At 35.5% G+C, this 17817-nt stretch overlaps 1 protein-coding gene across 1 annotated transcript; it reads right to left on the reverse strand.

Moving 5' to 3' along the window:
- Positions 1 to 577: 577 nt before the first annotated feature.
- Positions 578 to 16291, reverse strand: LOC106875450 (guided entry of tail-anchored proteins factor 1). Its single transcript, XM_014923601.3, has 5 exons — positions 16168 to 16291; positions 12052 to 12217; positions 9959 to 10026; positions 7449 to 7563; positions 578 to 6725 (listed from the first exon to the last, which is right to left on the reverse strand). Exons 1-5 carry the CDS (start codon positions 16246 to 16248, stop codon positions 6643 to 6645), a joined length of 513 nt encoding a protein of 170 aa, XP_014779087.1. The 5' UTR covers positions 16249 to 16291; the 3' UTR covers positions 578 to 6642.
- Positions 16292 to 17817: the final 1526 nt, after the last annotated feature.

Raw genomic sequence — 17817 nt, forward strand, 5'->3', positions numbered from 1 at the left:
TCATTCTCTCTCTGTTCCATTACTTTCATGTCACTCTCGTCTTTAATCACCATTTTGGTCATGTTACCATGAATGAATGCAGAGAAAGTAGAATAGAAAAGACACTTTTCTTTTACCAGGGACAAGACTGCCTCACAGCATTGGTGCCTCAATAAAATGTAACCAGTACACTTAGTTGGTATTAAGGTAAGGCATCCAGCCATAGAAACTGCAGCAAATATGGAACTTACCAACAAGACATGGTCTCTAACCCATTTAGGATGGCAGTAGTAATTTGAAACCAGAAATAATTCAGACTGTAACAACCTATCCAACCCATGTCAGCAAGAAGCAGATGTAAAATCGATATACATATATATATATATATCATCATCATCATTTAACATCCACTTTCCCTGCTAGCATGGGATGGACAGTTTAACAGGAACTGGCCAGGCAGAAGACTGCACCAGCACTGAGTGTGTGTATTATATATAAACCAACAATAAATTGTTGCTTTCTCTAATTAAGATTACTTGTTTAAAAATTATATTAACACATTTTCTTTTGATAAAGTTTCACAAAAAAAACAAAAATATTAAAATAAAAATAACATTTCTTTATTTGAAAGGATGCCTTAGCATTACTTGAGAGAAGAAAAGGGAAGTTGAGGCATCTATACCTTTCTTCCAAGGAATGAGAAACATAACGGAAAGAATTTGATTTGCACAAGATTTATATGAAATATACTGAATTCAAAATCAAAATTCCTTACACAATTATAGAAGTAGTGGACTTAATTCATTGGCCAGTTTAATATCACCATATGTTGCAAACATGTAAACATTCTTCTGATTGCAATTAGCTTTCTCCTTTTCTCATATCAGTCTCAGAGATGCCTGTAAAGATTTATGTATGAGGCCCTTCTTGCTCTATGTCACATGCCCCAAAAATATATTTAATGATCAGAATAAAGTATATACACAGATGTAGTGAAAGAAAAATATGAGTTGGTGACTAATGTTACTTTGAGAAAAAAATTTTTTTTTTTCGTCAGCAAATGCAGAAGAAAACTCTAAATGGCATTTACTGTTCATTGTAGAAGTGAATGTAACCTCTCCATAACCTGCCAAAGTATTATAATAAGTGTATTGTTTAAAATATTTACTAAACAGTTTGCTTGAGAGAGAGAGAGAGAGAGAGAGAGAGAGAACAGACTTGAAGAAGCTAAATGTGTTTAGTGTTACTTCCCATGCTTCCTAATGAAAAGAATATTACAAGGAAGTGATTGGGTTTCTCTTTTAGTGCATGCAAGAATATACTTTAGCTATTTAATCTTTTCTTTACCATAGGCGCAGGAGTGGCTGTATGGTAAGTAGCTTGCTTACCAACCACATAGTTCCGGGTTCAGTCCCACTGCGTGGCACCTTGGGCAAGTGTCTTCTACTATAGCCTTGGGCTGACCACAGCCTTGTGAGTGGATTTGGTAGACAGAAACTGAAAGAAGCCCGTCGTATTTATGTATGTGCGTTTGTGTGTCTGTGTTTGTCCCCCCCACCATTGCTTGACAACCAATGCTGGTGTGTTTAGGTCCCCGTAACTTAGCAGTTCGGCAAAAAGAGACCGATAGAATAAGTACTAGGCTTACAAAGAGTAAGTCCTGGTGTCGATTTTCTCGACTAAAGGCAGTGCTCCAGCATGGCCGCAGTCAAATGACTGAAACAAGTAAAAGAGTAAAGAGTATACTGCTGTTGAAATACATTTAGCAGTTTAACCCTTTCGTTAACATATTTCTAATGAAATACACTGCCTTTTAATTCAATTAATTTTGAAAGCAATGAAGAATTTACAGTGGTGAAGGTAGCAAGCTGGCTGAAATGTTATTGCGACAGACAAATTACTTAGTGACATTTCTTCCAGATCTACATTCTGAGTTTAGATTCTACCAAGGTTGACTCTGCCTTTCATCCTTTCAAGGTCAATAAAATGAGCACAACTGGGCTGATATAATCAACAAACCCCTCCCTGAATATTTCAGGTCTTGTGTCTATAGTAGAAAGATCATTAAGCTGCTGTCTAGAACATCAATTAACATGAAATTTTGATGAAAGGTTTTAATTTATATCACTTTAAAATAGGAAGTTCACATCATAAAACCAAGATCAGTTTTAGGCATGAAGGCATCAAAAGGCCATTTTAAGTATTTCAGTCGTTTAATATTTTCTATTTAAGTTTTCCTTCACAGTATTGCTTAGCTTATTGTACTGTACAAGTCAGCACATCTCTTTTTGCATGTCATTAAGTATTTCAATTACAGTGACTTAGCAATTTGCTTATTAATACTAAAAAGTTATGGAGAAGCTACATTTCACTGAAGAGCATTAAAACAAACAAATAAAAGCGCCATGCATCCAGAGTTGTCTTTCATATTTAAGGAGGAAAAAACATATTAGTTACTAACAGTTTAATACTTTAATCTTTAGACTTTCACTTGCATAACTGCTTAATTACCATACAACTTAATTAGATTAGGAAGCTTGCTTCTTAACCACATGATTTCAGGTTCAGTCCCACTGCATGGCATCTTGGGCAGAAGTTCTTGTCATGTGCATGAAAGTGCTTGTACCTTCTAAAAGAGAAGAGGGAATAGCAATTAATGTTTTCTATATGACAACTATGAAGGCACATGGCTCAGTGGTTAGAGCATTGGTTTCACAATCATGAGATAGTGAGTTCAATTTTTGGACCAGGCTGTGTGTTGTGTTCTTGAGCAAGACGCTTTATTTCATGTTGCTCCAGTTCACTCAGCTGTAGAAATGAGTTGCAATGTCACTGGTGCCAAGCTGTATTGGTCTTTGCCTTTCCCGTGGACAACATCGGTGGTTGTGGAGAGGAGAGGCTGGTATGCATGGGCAACTGTTGGTCTTCCATAAACAACCTTGCCCAGGTTTATGCCATGGAGGGGAACTTTCTAAGTGCAATCCCATGGTCATTCATGACTGAAGGTGGTCTTTACTCTTTTACACGACTAGTAATTAATGTATAATAGTAGTAGTACTATAGTGAATAATAATTAATGACTAGTAATTATAGTAGTAGTACTATAGTGAATAATAATTAATGACTAGTAATTATAGTAGTAGTACAGTGAATTGCCATAGTTGTTGGAACATTTGATAAAATGCCTTGTGGTAATTCATCTCCTTCTCTACCTATTGAAGTCAAATCCTGCTGAGATCAATTTTACCTTTCATCCTTTTGGGGTGGTAAACTGACAGAACTTCTAGAGCATTGGGCAGGGTACATTGTGGTACCAGGCTCTGGTTCTTTGCATCGGCAGCAACACTTGTGATGGGACTGGTGCCATGTTGTATCGACCCTTAGACAGCATCATCAGTGGCATGGAGAAAGGAAGTGGGGGAGACTTGCATGCAGGGGGCAAGTAATAGATTCCACAAACCCTACCCATGTCCAGGCCTTTGTGTTAGAGAGAAACTTACCCGATACAAAATCACCATTGAAAGCAATGATCAAGGACGGGTGGGGGTGGGGGACTAAAGAATAGCACAAAACAACATTAAAATAAAGAGAGATGTAAGATCAAATTGGACACATGTGCTTCTAACAAAAAACCTATTTTTAGCCTTACTGAGAGGTGGGTAGTACTACAGTTAACTAATACATTGTTTCATCTCCAGTATGAAAGAACAACATGAAAATTGGTTTCAACAAAATTCTGGATTTGATAGTAAGCAAAGAAAGTTCATTAGCAATCATTTATAAATAGTTAAGTTAGTGGTGATATAATTAATATATAGGGTATTAAAAAGCTAACTGAAAATAGTTGCAGTGAGGACAAAACAGTACTAACAAACAGAGGAGACAACTCTAGACATGATTTAATCTTATTATGATCTCATCAACAGATTTCATTCAATTTTCCAAAGGAGTGATGAAAGAGTCATTAAGTGTACCTCAGGGTTTATACTCTTTGGCATAGAAAAATAGAATTGTTTACAGAATAACCCAGAGAGCCCAATCTGCATGAAAAGCAAACAGTTAAGTTATTGTAACTGCTAGCTCTCTTTTTGTTTTTCAACTATACTTTGTGTTTCTCATTCACAGTGCTTTATATTAATGTTTTAAAGATTTTATGCCATAGCAATGTCAATGAAGTAGAAGCAATAGTGGTCTGGAGTTGAGTTAAAGAACATTTTTGATATCAAAATACAGAGAGAAAAAAAACAAACAAAAATGACAACAGACCATTATAACAATGACAGGTTAACTGTATCATAGACTGTGGACTATTAGATCCCAGTAATTGACATTCTTGGACATTTGTGGCCATTATTTTTGTGTCCCGAGTATAAATTTTGCTGACAGCCCCTCCGAAGAAACTTAATTTTCCCTTTAAGATTGTAACATGCAATTAATGATTGAAAGCACTTATCAACAGTTGTATTTCTTGATTGGATAACACTTCTTTGAGGACTGACTTTCTTCTTCATAGCTACATCAGTTTCTTTCTTTAAGCTTTCAGCATTTAAACTGGCCATATCCATCCAAAATATTCTACCTGTTTTATGTTTGAACTGGCTAGCTCCAGCCTCTCACACCTAGCCTACAATGTTATTGTAAAAATAAACAATCATATCATTGAAATCTCAAAGCTATGAGATAATGCATGATTAATTCAAAGCAATGTGAATAAATTAGCATTACATTTGACAAAGTAATCTGAATGCTGAAAGGTTAGTGGATCAATTAATTTCCAAACGGTGAGATGATGACAAGCAATATTGGATGGCATTAAATCAGAACATCTCCAAACTATCAACGCACAATGAACAATGAAGTGGGGGAGAAAAAAAAAAATTTATATAAACACCATACTTGACATTCAAACAACAATATTTTCTCTTTCTCTTTATAACACATTTAAGTGTTTTCTTCATGAATGCTAACCATTTTAAACCAATTTTCCTCTGTATGTAATCCTGTCTAAATCGCAATCTATACATTCTTAATCTGTTTACCTTGTGCTGTTTTATTATTGCTGTTTATATTATTGCTGTTTATATTATTACTGCTATATTACTGCATGTATACATAATTATGTATTGTTGTCAGCTCTGCACAAATTATATCTATTGTTTTTATAAATATACATACATACATATTTTGTTGATGTCATAAGAATGCTATATAAACTTTTGAGAGAACATGAATTAATTCATTTTTGGAACAGTGGATCTCGAAGCACATAAAGCTATAAATAACAGCATAGAAATATTAAGTTGAAAAATCCTTTTGGATAGAAAAAGGTGGAAGGTCACCCCCTGGACACCAGCCTATATCTCCTAAAAAAAAAATGATAAGCATTCAATCAATTGATCAAAGGAATTCTTTGAACTTTAGAAACCCTGTTGTTACCAGTGAGATTTGTATGTTGTTGATGTTATAAGAATTTTACAAACTTTCGAGAGAATGTGAAATAAATCTGTTTTGGAACGGTAGATCTCAAAGCACATAAAGCTACAGATAATAGCATGTAAGGATTGGGCTGAAGTATATGAACAGTATTCAACTCAAATGGAGAATGAGGATGGTTATATGCAAGAATTTGCTTATAAGTAGTGGGTCAGTCACATGTGAGGCACCCCTCATTTGCCTACAGTTACTCTTATTAATTAGACAGTTGATTTTTGAGTAGAAATAGGGACTTCGCATATATAAGATGAATTTTAGATTCCAGTAAGAGTCACATATTGTAGGAGGCAAAAAAAAAATTAGACACTAACATCCAGTGATATCATTGACCAGGATACAAATACCCTAGTGGCTGTCAGGAAGGTGTTAATAATCTCTCTCTCTCACTCACTCTCTCTCTCTATATATATATACTAAACACTAAAATAACGATTGTAGCACAAGCTTCTATATATGCACTTTTAAGGTGTTTAAACATTAATTCTTCTTTGTTACACCTAAAAAAAAAAAAGCTATCAAAAACCAAGATAAATGCACACATTTACATTAATAACTGCACAGAACTCTAATTTCACCAAAACACACCTAAATTACAGAGTAGCACTACTTTCTTTCTTCAATATAATTCCTCATTTAAGTTTCATTTCAATTGATAAGGCCTGAAAAAACAAAATTGTAGCAACAACTTACAATCAGTAATAGAAATAAGTTAATTAATCTAGAAGTAATTAATGTTTTTATCTTGATACATGTATGACATGTACAAACTATTTATTCCAGTAAATTCCAGTGGGAGCAAGTTTTCAGGACATTCTTTTGCTGATCTGTGTCTATGTTGTTTTTTTGTTGTCTCCAGTTTCAACTTTCTTCATCTTTGATGTAAACTTATACTCAACCACTGGTACCAAAACCAAAATAAATTGAGTAACCATCTGAGAAGGCACTAAACAGTTCAGCATTAGAAGCAAACGCAAGCATGGTAATTCCATCAAGAGTAACTTCCTTGGACAGTTGATGTCAAACAAATGCCGAAACCATTTGGCAGACTAGAAATCCAGGAAATGCTGTCAACATCTCAGCACTGATGTTTCAAAGATACAAGAGTTTGTCAGCAAACTAGTTACACTATTAATAACTAGAAGTAGCAGTCATTCAGTAGAGGAAGGAGCCTCACTGCACTAATCCCATGTAGCGATCGAACCGATTAATGATGGCAGTGCAGACATAAATCCAAAATCCAATTCCCAAAGAACCTGAAACCAAGAACATAATAAATAGATAAAATAAAATAAAAGAAGAAAATTCATCTTAATATTTCAGAATACATCAAAAAAAAAAAAAAAAAAAAAAGACAGACTTATTAATTCTTGGAACATAAATACAAAGGTTATCACGAGTCAGTATTATAAATTTAGATTATTTTCAGAAGTGTGTCAAGTACTATCTTTAGATTAGAATCTCTAAATATCAGCACAATGAAATTCAATTCCTTCATCATCATCAACTTTGTTTTGATGTCCACTTTTCTTTACTTGCAGAGGTTAGACAGAGTTCATTGAGGCAGATCTTGTTTGGCCTTTCCTGTCACCAACCCTCACATGCTTCCAAGAAAGGTAATATTTCCCTATGGCCAGGCATTCTTCACACAAAACTGGAAACAAGCAACACTCATTTATAACACGATGTCAAGACAAACACATACACAAACACAGGCTTCTTTCAGGTTCCATCTACTAATTCCACTCACAAGGCTTTGGCTGGATCAGGGTTAGAGTGGAAGACACTTGCACAAGATGCCACACAGTGGGATTGAACAGAAAACCACATGGTTAGGAAGCAAGTTTTATGCAGTTAAAAAACTATGCCTAGCAGAGGACTGTAAATGGGAAAACAGTCAAGATACTAATTATTTGCATATTGCAAGGTTTATCTGTTGGCTTATGGTAATGTATTGAAAAAAAGTTTTTATTTCTTACCTCCAGTACCAGTGGGAAAAGCTACAACCTTTTGAAACGGGAAGAACCAAGCAGATGAAAACTGCAGCAAAGGTTGATCATAGAGTATGTAAAATAGTAGCAGCATAGTCAAAACCTGAAAATTGTCAATAGTAAAATAATGATGAGAAAAACAATCTCTAAAATTAGCTTGAGGCTAGTTAATAAAACAAGAGACGGGTGGGTAGTGACAAATCAACCCTAATTGCATCATGTCAGGTAATTAATTATTGAACCAAGGCGGTAAGCTGGTTGAATTATTAGTGCGCTGGACGAAATATTTAGCAGCAGTTTTTCTGGTTTTACATTCTGAGTTCAAATGTCACTGTGGTTGGCTTTGTCTTTCTCCTTTCAGGGTCGATAAAATAAGTACCAGTCAAACACTAGGGTCGATGTAATTGACTAGCCCACTCCCCACAAAATTTCAAGCTTAGTGCTTATAGTAGAAAAAACTTATTTATTGATCCCAAAATGATGGCAAGAATTAACAGATCCAGTGAAATCTGAATTCAGAATGTAGAGGGACAAAAATAAACACCGTAAGGTAAGTCTTGTATTGTAGCATTTCTGTCACCCAAGCCCAAGTGACTATAATTTGGTTTCTGGCCAGACACAGACTTATTTTTAGAGAAGGGTAACTGGAAAGTGCAAAATTCAGGAAATGGTTCTAGCTCTGGAGAATAAAATCCTGCTGAGTTTGGCTTGTCAGAAGGTTACTTCTTCCTCTATATCACTTGTAAAAATAATTGTCTTTAATTTAGATACAATATCCAAAAACCAAGTTGCTATTTAAAAAGCATTGGTGCTGGTGCCACATAAAAAGTATTTTGCCTGACATCCTAACTATTCTGCCAGCTTGCCTTATTATTATTATTATTATTATTATTTGGGGCTGGAGCATAGTTGATTACATCAACCCCAGTACTCAACTGGTACTTATTTTCTCAACCTCAAAAGGATGAAAGGCAAAGTTGACCTCGGTAGAATTTGAACTCAGAACACAAAGACAGATGAAATACTGCTAAGCATTTTGCCTGGTGTGCTAACGATTCTGCCAGCTCACTGTAGTAGTAGTAGTGGTGGTGGTGGTGGTGGTAGTAGTAGTAGTAACAATAAGAATATGGTTGATTAAATCAGTCAAAGCACTGGACTCTCACTTAGTTCATAATAACTGGAAAGAACATAATATGCTTGGATTGATTACAAAAAAGCCAATTAGATTCAGTCCTATATGAGTAACTCGTCTCCAATAACACTACCATTTCTGAGCTCCAGTCTAAACAAAATAATCCACCTGCTGTTTCAAAATGGCAGTATTTCTAATCTTGACTTTGTACACTATCTCTACCTTTGAGTTGGTTAATAAAATAATAAAACAAAAAGAATACTACATAGAGAAGACGGGGACCAAGTTCAGGCACTACCTCTACCTTCAGGGATAGCCTAACTTTTAAAGGATAACCTAATGCAATTCCCAACTTGGACAGATAAGTATTTCAGAGAAAATATTGCTTTCTACTTTAAACACAAGGCCTGAATTTCTGTGGGAAAGGGGCTTTCATTGACCCTTTAGTACTCAAATTACACATCAAATGTAATGCTCATTTATTCATATTCATCATCATCATCATCATCGTTTAATGTCCGCTTTCCATGCTAGCATGGGTTGGACGATTTGACTGAGGACTGGTGAAACCAGATGGCTACACCAGGCTCCAATCTGATTTGGCAGAGTTTCTACAGCTGGATGCCCTTCCTAATGCCAACCACTCAGAGAGTTGTTTTGAATTAATTGTGCATTGCCTCATAGCTTCAAGATTTTGATGATCTGATTGTTTATTTTTAAAATGACATTGTAGGGTAGGTGTGAGAGGCTGGATCTGGCCAGTCTGAACATAAAACTGGTGGAATATTCTGACTGGATATAGCTGATTTAGATGACAAGGGATAACTGGTTCTTATTTTATCAAACCCAAACAGATGAAAGGCAAAGTTGACTTCGGCAACTCCAGTACTTATTTTATCAGTCTCTTTGCTGAACTGCTAAGTTACAAGGATGTAAACAAACCAACAAAGGTCGTCAACAGAGGGAGAGCAAATACAACTACACACACACACACACACGTGTGTGTGTGTGTGTGTGTGTGTGTGTGTGTATATATATATATATATATACAATGGGCTTCTACACAGTTTCCATCTACCAATTTCACTCACAAAGCATTGGTTGGCCCAAGGCTATAGAAGACACTTGACTAAGGTGCTGTGCAGTTGGATTGAAACCAAAAGCACATGGTTGCAAAATGACCCATGTTTTTATTCCTCTGGCATTTGTATGTGAAAGTACCAAGCAGAGATATAAACAAGTGTTAACACTGGCCAAGAAATGTCAATACAAATTCACAGAGAGGAAAAAGACAGACAAGGCAATGAAAGTATTTATTTTAGAATGAGACAAATAGAATTTCATATATATGTAAACTTTTACTAACCTGTAAAACCTTTCCTCCAAACTGGACTGCAACAGTTATTGCAGAAATCTTCTGTTTCCGTGCGTTCCCTGCAAAATGTTAAATCAGACTATACAACTTCAGAATAGTTCAATCGCTATATACTCATGGCAGATAACTGTATTTTCTGGCATACAAGTCAACATGATATATGAAGTAAACATGTTTAACCCTTTAGCATTCAGATTATTCTGCGAAGTGTAATGCTTATTTATTCAGATTGTTTTGAATCAACCATGGATTATTTTGTAGCTTTGAGATGTGACTGCTTATTTTTAGAAGGGCATTGTAGGGTAGGTGTGAGAAGCTGTATCTGGCTGGTTTGAACATAAAACTGTTAGAATATTTTGGCTGGATATGGCCAGTTTGAATGCTAAATAGTAAAACATTCAAACATCATCACTATCTTTCCAAATTCTGCTGCATTTTACACGGAATCTTTGGTCCTCCAAAGTTATCTTGGTGTATAAATCAACCTATCTTTTTCTGACTAAATTTCAGTCTGAAAAATTCAAATTGTCTGTTGCAAAATACAGTAATATTACATATACATGCATACACACATAAATACATAGGCATAAACAAATTCACACATGAACACACACACACACACACACAGAGAATAAAAACCCTTTAATAATTAGGAGAACAATAAATTCCGTCAAGGTTGACTTTGCCTTTCATCCTTTCAGAGTCAATAAAATAAGTACCAGGTGAGCACTGGGGTCGATGTAATTGACCTACCAATCCCTTGAAATTGCTGGCCTTGTATCAAAACTTGAAAGCAATATTAGGAGAATAATAAATTTTGTTGAGGTTGACTTTACTTTTCATTCTTTTGGGGTTGATAAGATAAGTACCAGTTTTAGTATGTAGTGTTTAAATCTAAAACACAATTCATTGGGGTTGATGTAATCATCTTACCCCCTCCTCCGAAATTGTTGGCCTTATGTCAGAATTTGAAATCAATTTTAGAAGAACAAAAGAACTGACTTTCATTTGAAAAATTTCTCATAATAAAACTAGTGAGAAATATATATCCAACTAATAATTACTATTTGTATAAAGATTTCAAAATTTATTCCAATTAATACTCAGAACAAATTATATTTTCTCAAATGTACAACTTTAACTGATCATGTGATATATCATACACAATAATGAGATTGGTTGTAAGAGCATCACATAAGACTTTGTTTTTATATAATAACCAGCTTGGTAGACCTCATCTTTTACCTAGCTATATCTTCAGGATTGAACTCACTACAGCAAACTAATCAAATACTAAAATACTGACTTACAGCTAGGTAGACTTAACCAGTGAGAGTTGTATTTCAGCCTCAGACACTAAATATTGAAAAAAGATACACGGTATACCTTATTCTTCAGACATTGATGGTCCAGAACCACTTATAGTCCATACTAATTTATGTGCAGGAACTTCAAATTTCAAATCTTCATGACTGCTAGACTAGTTTACTGGTATCTTGCACAATACAGAATTGATAATCTTGTGTTGTTTATACTATGTACAGATACTTGTATTTCATTAACTTAAGTAAATTCAATATTTGTTTCATTTAGAGTGTGACTGCCTCTATCTGTCCGAACGTTTTAATGCCCTCTATTGCGTTTTTGTTCCATTTATATCGCCTGACTGGCCTTCATGCGGGTGACACGTAAAAGCACCCACTAAACTCTCTGAGTGGTTGGTGTTAGGAAGGGCATCCAGCTGTAGAAACTCTGCCAAATCAGATTGGAGCCTGGTGTTGCCATCCGGTTTCACCAGTCCTCAGTCAAATCATCCAGCCCATGCTAGCATGGAAAGCAGATGTTAAACGATGATGATATATACCCACATCATCAGTTTCTGATTCAGTAATCTAAAAAGTTTCATACCACCACATACAAGCTCACATCATACTTCTACTAGTCTTCAAGATTACACCATCAACCCCATCTCAAAACAAAACAATCCCAACCCTACATTTAACATTGCCAAAGCTGTAATTCCAAAGACTGGGCTGAAACAACAATAACACGGTTGATATATAAAAATAATGTCCAGTCTTTACCTTTCTGTTTGATATCTTGACCAAGTTTATCAATCCTACGTTGCAGTTTAAAAAACCTGGCAAATTCTTCCGACATACTGACAGTTGTTTGTTCTGTTTTCAGATCTCTTAATTCTGACCTCAAGTTGAGCTCATTTTCATCAGCCTTGAACAGAACACAACAGAGCTGGAAAAGAGAACAATAAATATATGTAATGAATTGAACATGAGATAAGACAGCAATACAAAATTGAATTAGCTGAGTCAGAAACAGGAACTAGATAGCTTACAAGATGACAGGAAAGGATCAAAGTGAATACTGAATTGAGTAGAGCAAGAGAGAATGGTACTGGACAAAATTACATTCTCACTGCATAGCACTTTGGGCAAGTGTCTACTACAACCTTAGGCTGACCAAGCCTTGTGAGTGGATATGGTAGATGGAAACTGAAAGAAGTATGTTGTGTGTGTGTGTGTGTTTGTGCCCCCTGCTTGACAACTGGTGTTGATGTGTCAAAGCTGACTCTGGTAGAATTTGAGCTCAGAACATGAAGAGTAGGAAAGAACTGGATAAAAAAATAACATAATGTAAATATTTGCCAGCAATCTTCTATCTATTGCAGAACCTCCCAAAATCCCTCTGTTTTGGTCCTAAGAGGTTTGGCTGCATTGAAAGTTAAAAGGAACACCTTCATGTAATAAACCACAAACAAATGTTGGTCTTTGTATGAGAAACAAAAACTGTTGAAAAAGAAAGCTTTTAAAAGGTAAATAGAAACACTTCAATTTTTTTTTTTTTTTAGATTTCAAGAAATTAAGAAAGACTTTGAGACTAACTATATTAACATTGGTGAAGAATTAACTCAGAAATGTATCTGTAAAAATAGGAATATCTTTAATCCTTTAGTGTTCAGATTACTCTGCCAAATATAATGATTATCTCTTCACATTGCATTACCTTATAGCTTTGAGATTTCAATGATGTGATTCTTAGAGCAATCATTGTAAGGCTGGATCCAGTCAATTTGAACATCAAGCAGGTAAAATATTCAAACCAGATAGAGCTGGTTTAAATGCTAAAGCATTGGTTCTCAACCATTTGTTACCTATGGACCCCTTTGGTTCCTCTTTTACTAGGGTGCACCTTCACAGCCATTCGATGTTTAAAAAAGTCCTTTGATGAACCACTAAGTTACAGGAGCATAAATATGCCAACTCCAGTTATCAAGTGGTGGTGATGGGACAAACACAGACACAAAGACACACATACATAGATATATACATACAAATATATATATATAAGACTTAATTTATTAAACAAAGTTCAATAAATTTCTTCAAATAAATGAAATGAAGCAGATTGGATGTTAAAATGGATAATCCTTTTATTTCATTTCATATTCCCAGACAATTGTTTGTGACAAAAGGACCAAGATTTTCATAAAGAGAACATCATAAAGGTCAAACTTGTACTCTTCAGTAGGTGAGATTTGAAGGAAAATAAAAATAAACAAAAAGATACTTAAAATATACTCTTTTACTCTTTTACTTGTTTCAATCATTTGATTGCGGCCATGTTGGAGCACCGCCTTTATAGTCAAGCAAATTGACCCCAGAGTTTATTCTTTGTAAGCCTAGTACTTGTTCTATTGGTCTCTTTTGCCGAACCGCTAAGTTACGGGGGGCATAAACAAGCGATGCTGGAGGGACAAACAGACACACAAACATATATATATATACGATGGGCTTCTTCCAGCTTCCATCTACCAAATCCACCCACAAGGCTTTGGTCGGCCCGAGGCTATAGTAGACGACACTTGCCCAAGGTGCCACACAGTCATTACTGAACCCAGGACCATGTGGTTGGTAAGCAAGCTACTTAACACACAGCCACTCCTGTGCCTATATACAAAGAATTTTTTCTTAGTAGGCTTTCCTGCATGCATGGGACTCGAACCCACATCCCTTTGTTAACATGACTGTGTTACCAATTTTCTTACACCAACAACCCACTCACAATTATTCTTTTCTACTCTAGACACAAGGCCTGAAATTTTGGAGGAGGAGGCCAGTCGATTAGATCGACCCCAGTACGCAATTGGTACTTAATTTATCGGCCCCGAAAGGATGGAAAGCAAAGTTGACCTCGGCAGAATATTGCCAACCAAACACAATCCTAGACAGTGGAATCACTCTTTACTCCTCAATGTTTTCATCACAGCTGTCTATTATCCTCCTTACTTCTTGCATGAACAAAAACTGGGAAAACATCCTGCGATAGAAACAAATAAATGCACTAAAACAGATAGTGAACAATTTATTACTTAAAAGCTTCGCAAAGTTTGTAATTGTGTTACACCTTACAATCTCTTATAATAAACAGCACATGAGGATTATAAATCTGTCACAGCCAAAAGTACATAGCAAAGCCTAGGACCAGAAGCTACTACAGCAATGACAACTTAACGAAAGTTCTTAACCTGCTAGAAAAGGCAGCCAAATTTTTCTCAAGTTTCATTATGCTGTCTTAAAAGAAGATATAATAAAATAAAGTTATCCTGAATGCCTTAAAAATTTTTTTAAAAAACGCTGAGATAGTCACAGTTTATATGGTTTTAGTTGTAGATCTACGGGATCAGATCGGACAGGAGCTAAATAACTTCAGCTCTGAACACTTACTGACTCCATACCAAGATATGTATACCAAGACAAAACAGCTGCTACATACATATTCTCGACTGCATTAAAAAAAGGCCTTTAAACTGACAGGTAAACACCCACTCACTGATACACTTGCAACCATTTGCACATTCGTGTATTTCTATCGCTACCACAATGGTTCCCCGCGCCTCCAAAGCAACAAATTATGTACAACCTTTTCCTTCTCTCACCTCTATTCTTTTTCCCAAGCTCGGCATTTAATAGTAAGTATCCACCCAGAAATTCCTTTTCTGCCCACAATTTCCTTATATACATCAGACTGCCAGAAATACACATCGACCTCATTCATCAGTTCCACAACTCACACACTAATGTGGAAAAAAAAAAGTTGGTAATCGATTTTCCGCCAAATGTTCCAAACCTGTTGCCTTGTCTATATTACACAAATATTGTTTAGAGAAATATACTAATTAGCTAAGAGTATGGCTGAAACTTAGTTCAATTAAACGCAATTATCCCAACAAGGTGACGGTTTAGTAATAATAATGAATTACGCAGATGAAAGAGCAGCGTATTCTAAGGGAAGATGCACATAGGTGTTTGTCGAAGCATAAAATGTTATGCCTCCCAAACATGTTTGTGGTGGTACTTGTAGCATAATCAATTAAGAAGAGTCCATTATTGGCAGCTGGAAAACTAATAACCAATAACAGAAATCCCAAATTAAACAGAAAAATATTTAACTGATGTTTAACAGTAACAACAGTAGTAAACTATAAGAGAATAATTGTGTCTTTTATAGCCATAAAAGTACGAAATTTTTGTAATAGAAGTAAAAAAAAAAAGTGATGTGACGTTTATGCGTTTTTTTTTGTGGGGGGGGGGGGGGCATTAAAAGTAGAATTAAAATATAATCGAGGCCCGAGACAGGGTCATGGATATCGTGTATCCAAGGATTTACCTCAGACTATTTATAACACAAAAGTGATTTTGTTTCCTAGGCTTAAAGAAGTTATTCTATGCGAGAAATGAGAGATGGTCGACTGAGTAAAAATCTGTAATGTTACAGAACTAATTCTATATCTACGTTAGAATGAGATAAAGATAAAGCCGGTCATGCGTCTCGTTGTTATTATTACTTTTCTTTTTTCTTTTGAGAATAAGGATTTTTTTTAAGACAGGACAATATTAGATAGTCTGCTAAAAGAAAATAACTAAAACGATGGACTAAAACATTAGTAGTGCATATCTATTTTTCATATAGGCACAAGATCATCTATGTATAAGTTTAAGGATAGAAGAATTGAGATTCTGTGATGTTCATGTTTTGGCGAATGGAAGAATATAAAGAAAAAATAAGCATGTGAAAGAGGAAAACAGTTATGTAAACAAAAAAAGACAATAGTTTTACCATTGTTAGCATTATAAGAACAGATATAGACATTGCACGGAAATAAAGGAAAATGACCAACGTACCCATCTTGAGATGACAGAACCATATTTTGGTAAATATGTCATGAAGAAAATAATACAGAGGACCAAAGTAGCGAGGAACATTGTGACAAGGTTCCAGAGAAGAAAGGACGAAAGTAAAAAGAGTAACAATGTCAAGGGAGGTAATCACGAGAACGTCTATTGAGTTGGTCAAGAGAAGACGGAGATAAATAACCATTTACTAGCAACTGGTGTTATGGAATATTGTTAATTATAAATTGAACCCCACCATCGAATGAATGCAAACTATACCATTACACTAAACCAGTGATTCGCAACGTGAGGCAATACGTCCCACCGGTGGGGGCTGGGAAAATTGTGGTAGGGCGTGGTGCCGTGATCGCCAGGCACAAGGTTCTCATTAAAATTATTCACTTCTTTTTTTCTTAATCGATTATGTACTTTTTTTGGTACTCAGTTCTTAATAGAAGAGTTATCGGTAGATTCTTTTGTATTAAATAATTGTGATAAAATATTAAAAATAAAGTTCGTTTTTTTTTTTCCCCCAATCACCGGTGGGGGGAAATAGGTTGGGAAATGCTGTATTAAACAAATCATGAACATGTGATCGAGAAAAAGTATAAAGGAAGAGAGTGACAAATGACATTGTTCAACTTCGCAAAAGTTTGTTACATTTTAGCAAAATAAAGTCTATTACATCTACTGAATAATCTTTTAGTTTGTATCAGGTCATCCCATAAGTTCTGTCCGATTTTACCTTTTTTTAAAATTGAATGAAATTTAAAAGTATTTTAGAATGTCTAATGGAATTAATAATTATTTTACAGAATAATGGAATTGAAATTTCTAACATGGAAGTATCCAAAGAGCATTTGAGGCACATAATGCTTTATGAGTACAAAAAAGGAAATTTTGCAGCCGAAGCGACTCGGAACATACACTCAGTTTATGGGAAAGAATGCTTGAATGAAAGAACTTGCAGAAGATGGTTTACAAAATTCATAAGTGGAGATTTCAGCCTTGAAGATGAAGATCGAACAGGTCGTCCAGTTGAGTTTGATGATAAGCTCCTTGAGGCATTACTTGAAGAAAATCCAGCATTATCAGTTGAAGAATTGGCAATAAAGCTTAGTTCAAACCATACGACTGTTCATCGTCATCTTCAACAACTTGGAAAGGTTCCTAAACTTGGAAAATGGGTGCCTCATGAATTGTCCGAAAGCAACCACAAATCCCGAGTTGACATCTGGTCTTCACTCCATTCTCGCGAACTCATTTCACCCTTTTTGGATAGACGTGACTGGTGACGAAAAATGGATCTTCAATCGAAATGTTAAACGTCATAAACAGTGGCTTGGTAAAAGGGAAAAAGCTCAACCCCAACCGAGAAGGGAATTTCATGGGAAAAAGGTTCTTCTCTCTATCTGGTGGGATTGCAAAGGAGTAATCCACTTTGAATTGTTACCACCTAATGCAACAATCAATGCTCAAGTCTACTGTCAGCAATTAGAGCGTTTGAACCAAGCTTTGAAGAAAAAAAATACCCGCTTTAGTGAATCGAAAAGGAGTGATGTTTCATCAGGACAATGCACGACCCCACACTGCAAAGATCACATCACAGAAGATCGAAGAGCTTGGTTGGGAAAAAATTCCTCATCCACCTTATTCTCC

Source organism: Octopus bimaculoides, chromosome 15 (genome assembly GCF_046866305.1).
Source record: "Octopus bimaculoides isolate indiv1 chromosome 15, ASM4686630v1, whole genome shotgun sequence".
In the NCBI taxonomy this organism is placed as follows: domain Eukaryota; kingdom Metazoa; phylum Mollusca; class Cephalopoda; order Octopoda; family Octopodidae; genus Octopus; species Octopus bimaculoides.

Excerpts from the sequence above, each read along its gene's own strand:
- LOC106875450 (XM_014923601.3), bottom strand. The coding sequence starts at position 16,248 with ATGTTCCTCGCTACTTTGGTCCTCTGTATTATTTTCTTCATGACATAT. Across the intron at positions 12,218-16,167 it reads GTTCTGTCATCTCAAGATGG|CTCTGTTGTGTTCTGTTCAA; the intron begins GTACGTTGGTCA and ends TCTCTTTTCCAG. Across the intron at positions 10,027-12,051 it reads TCAAGATATCAAACAGAAAG|GGAACGCACGGAAACAGAAG; the intron begins GTAAAGACTGGA and ends AACATTTTGCAG.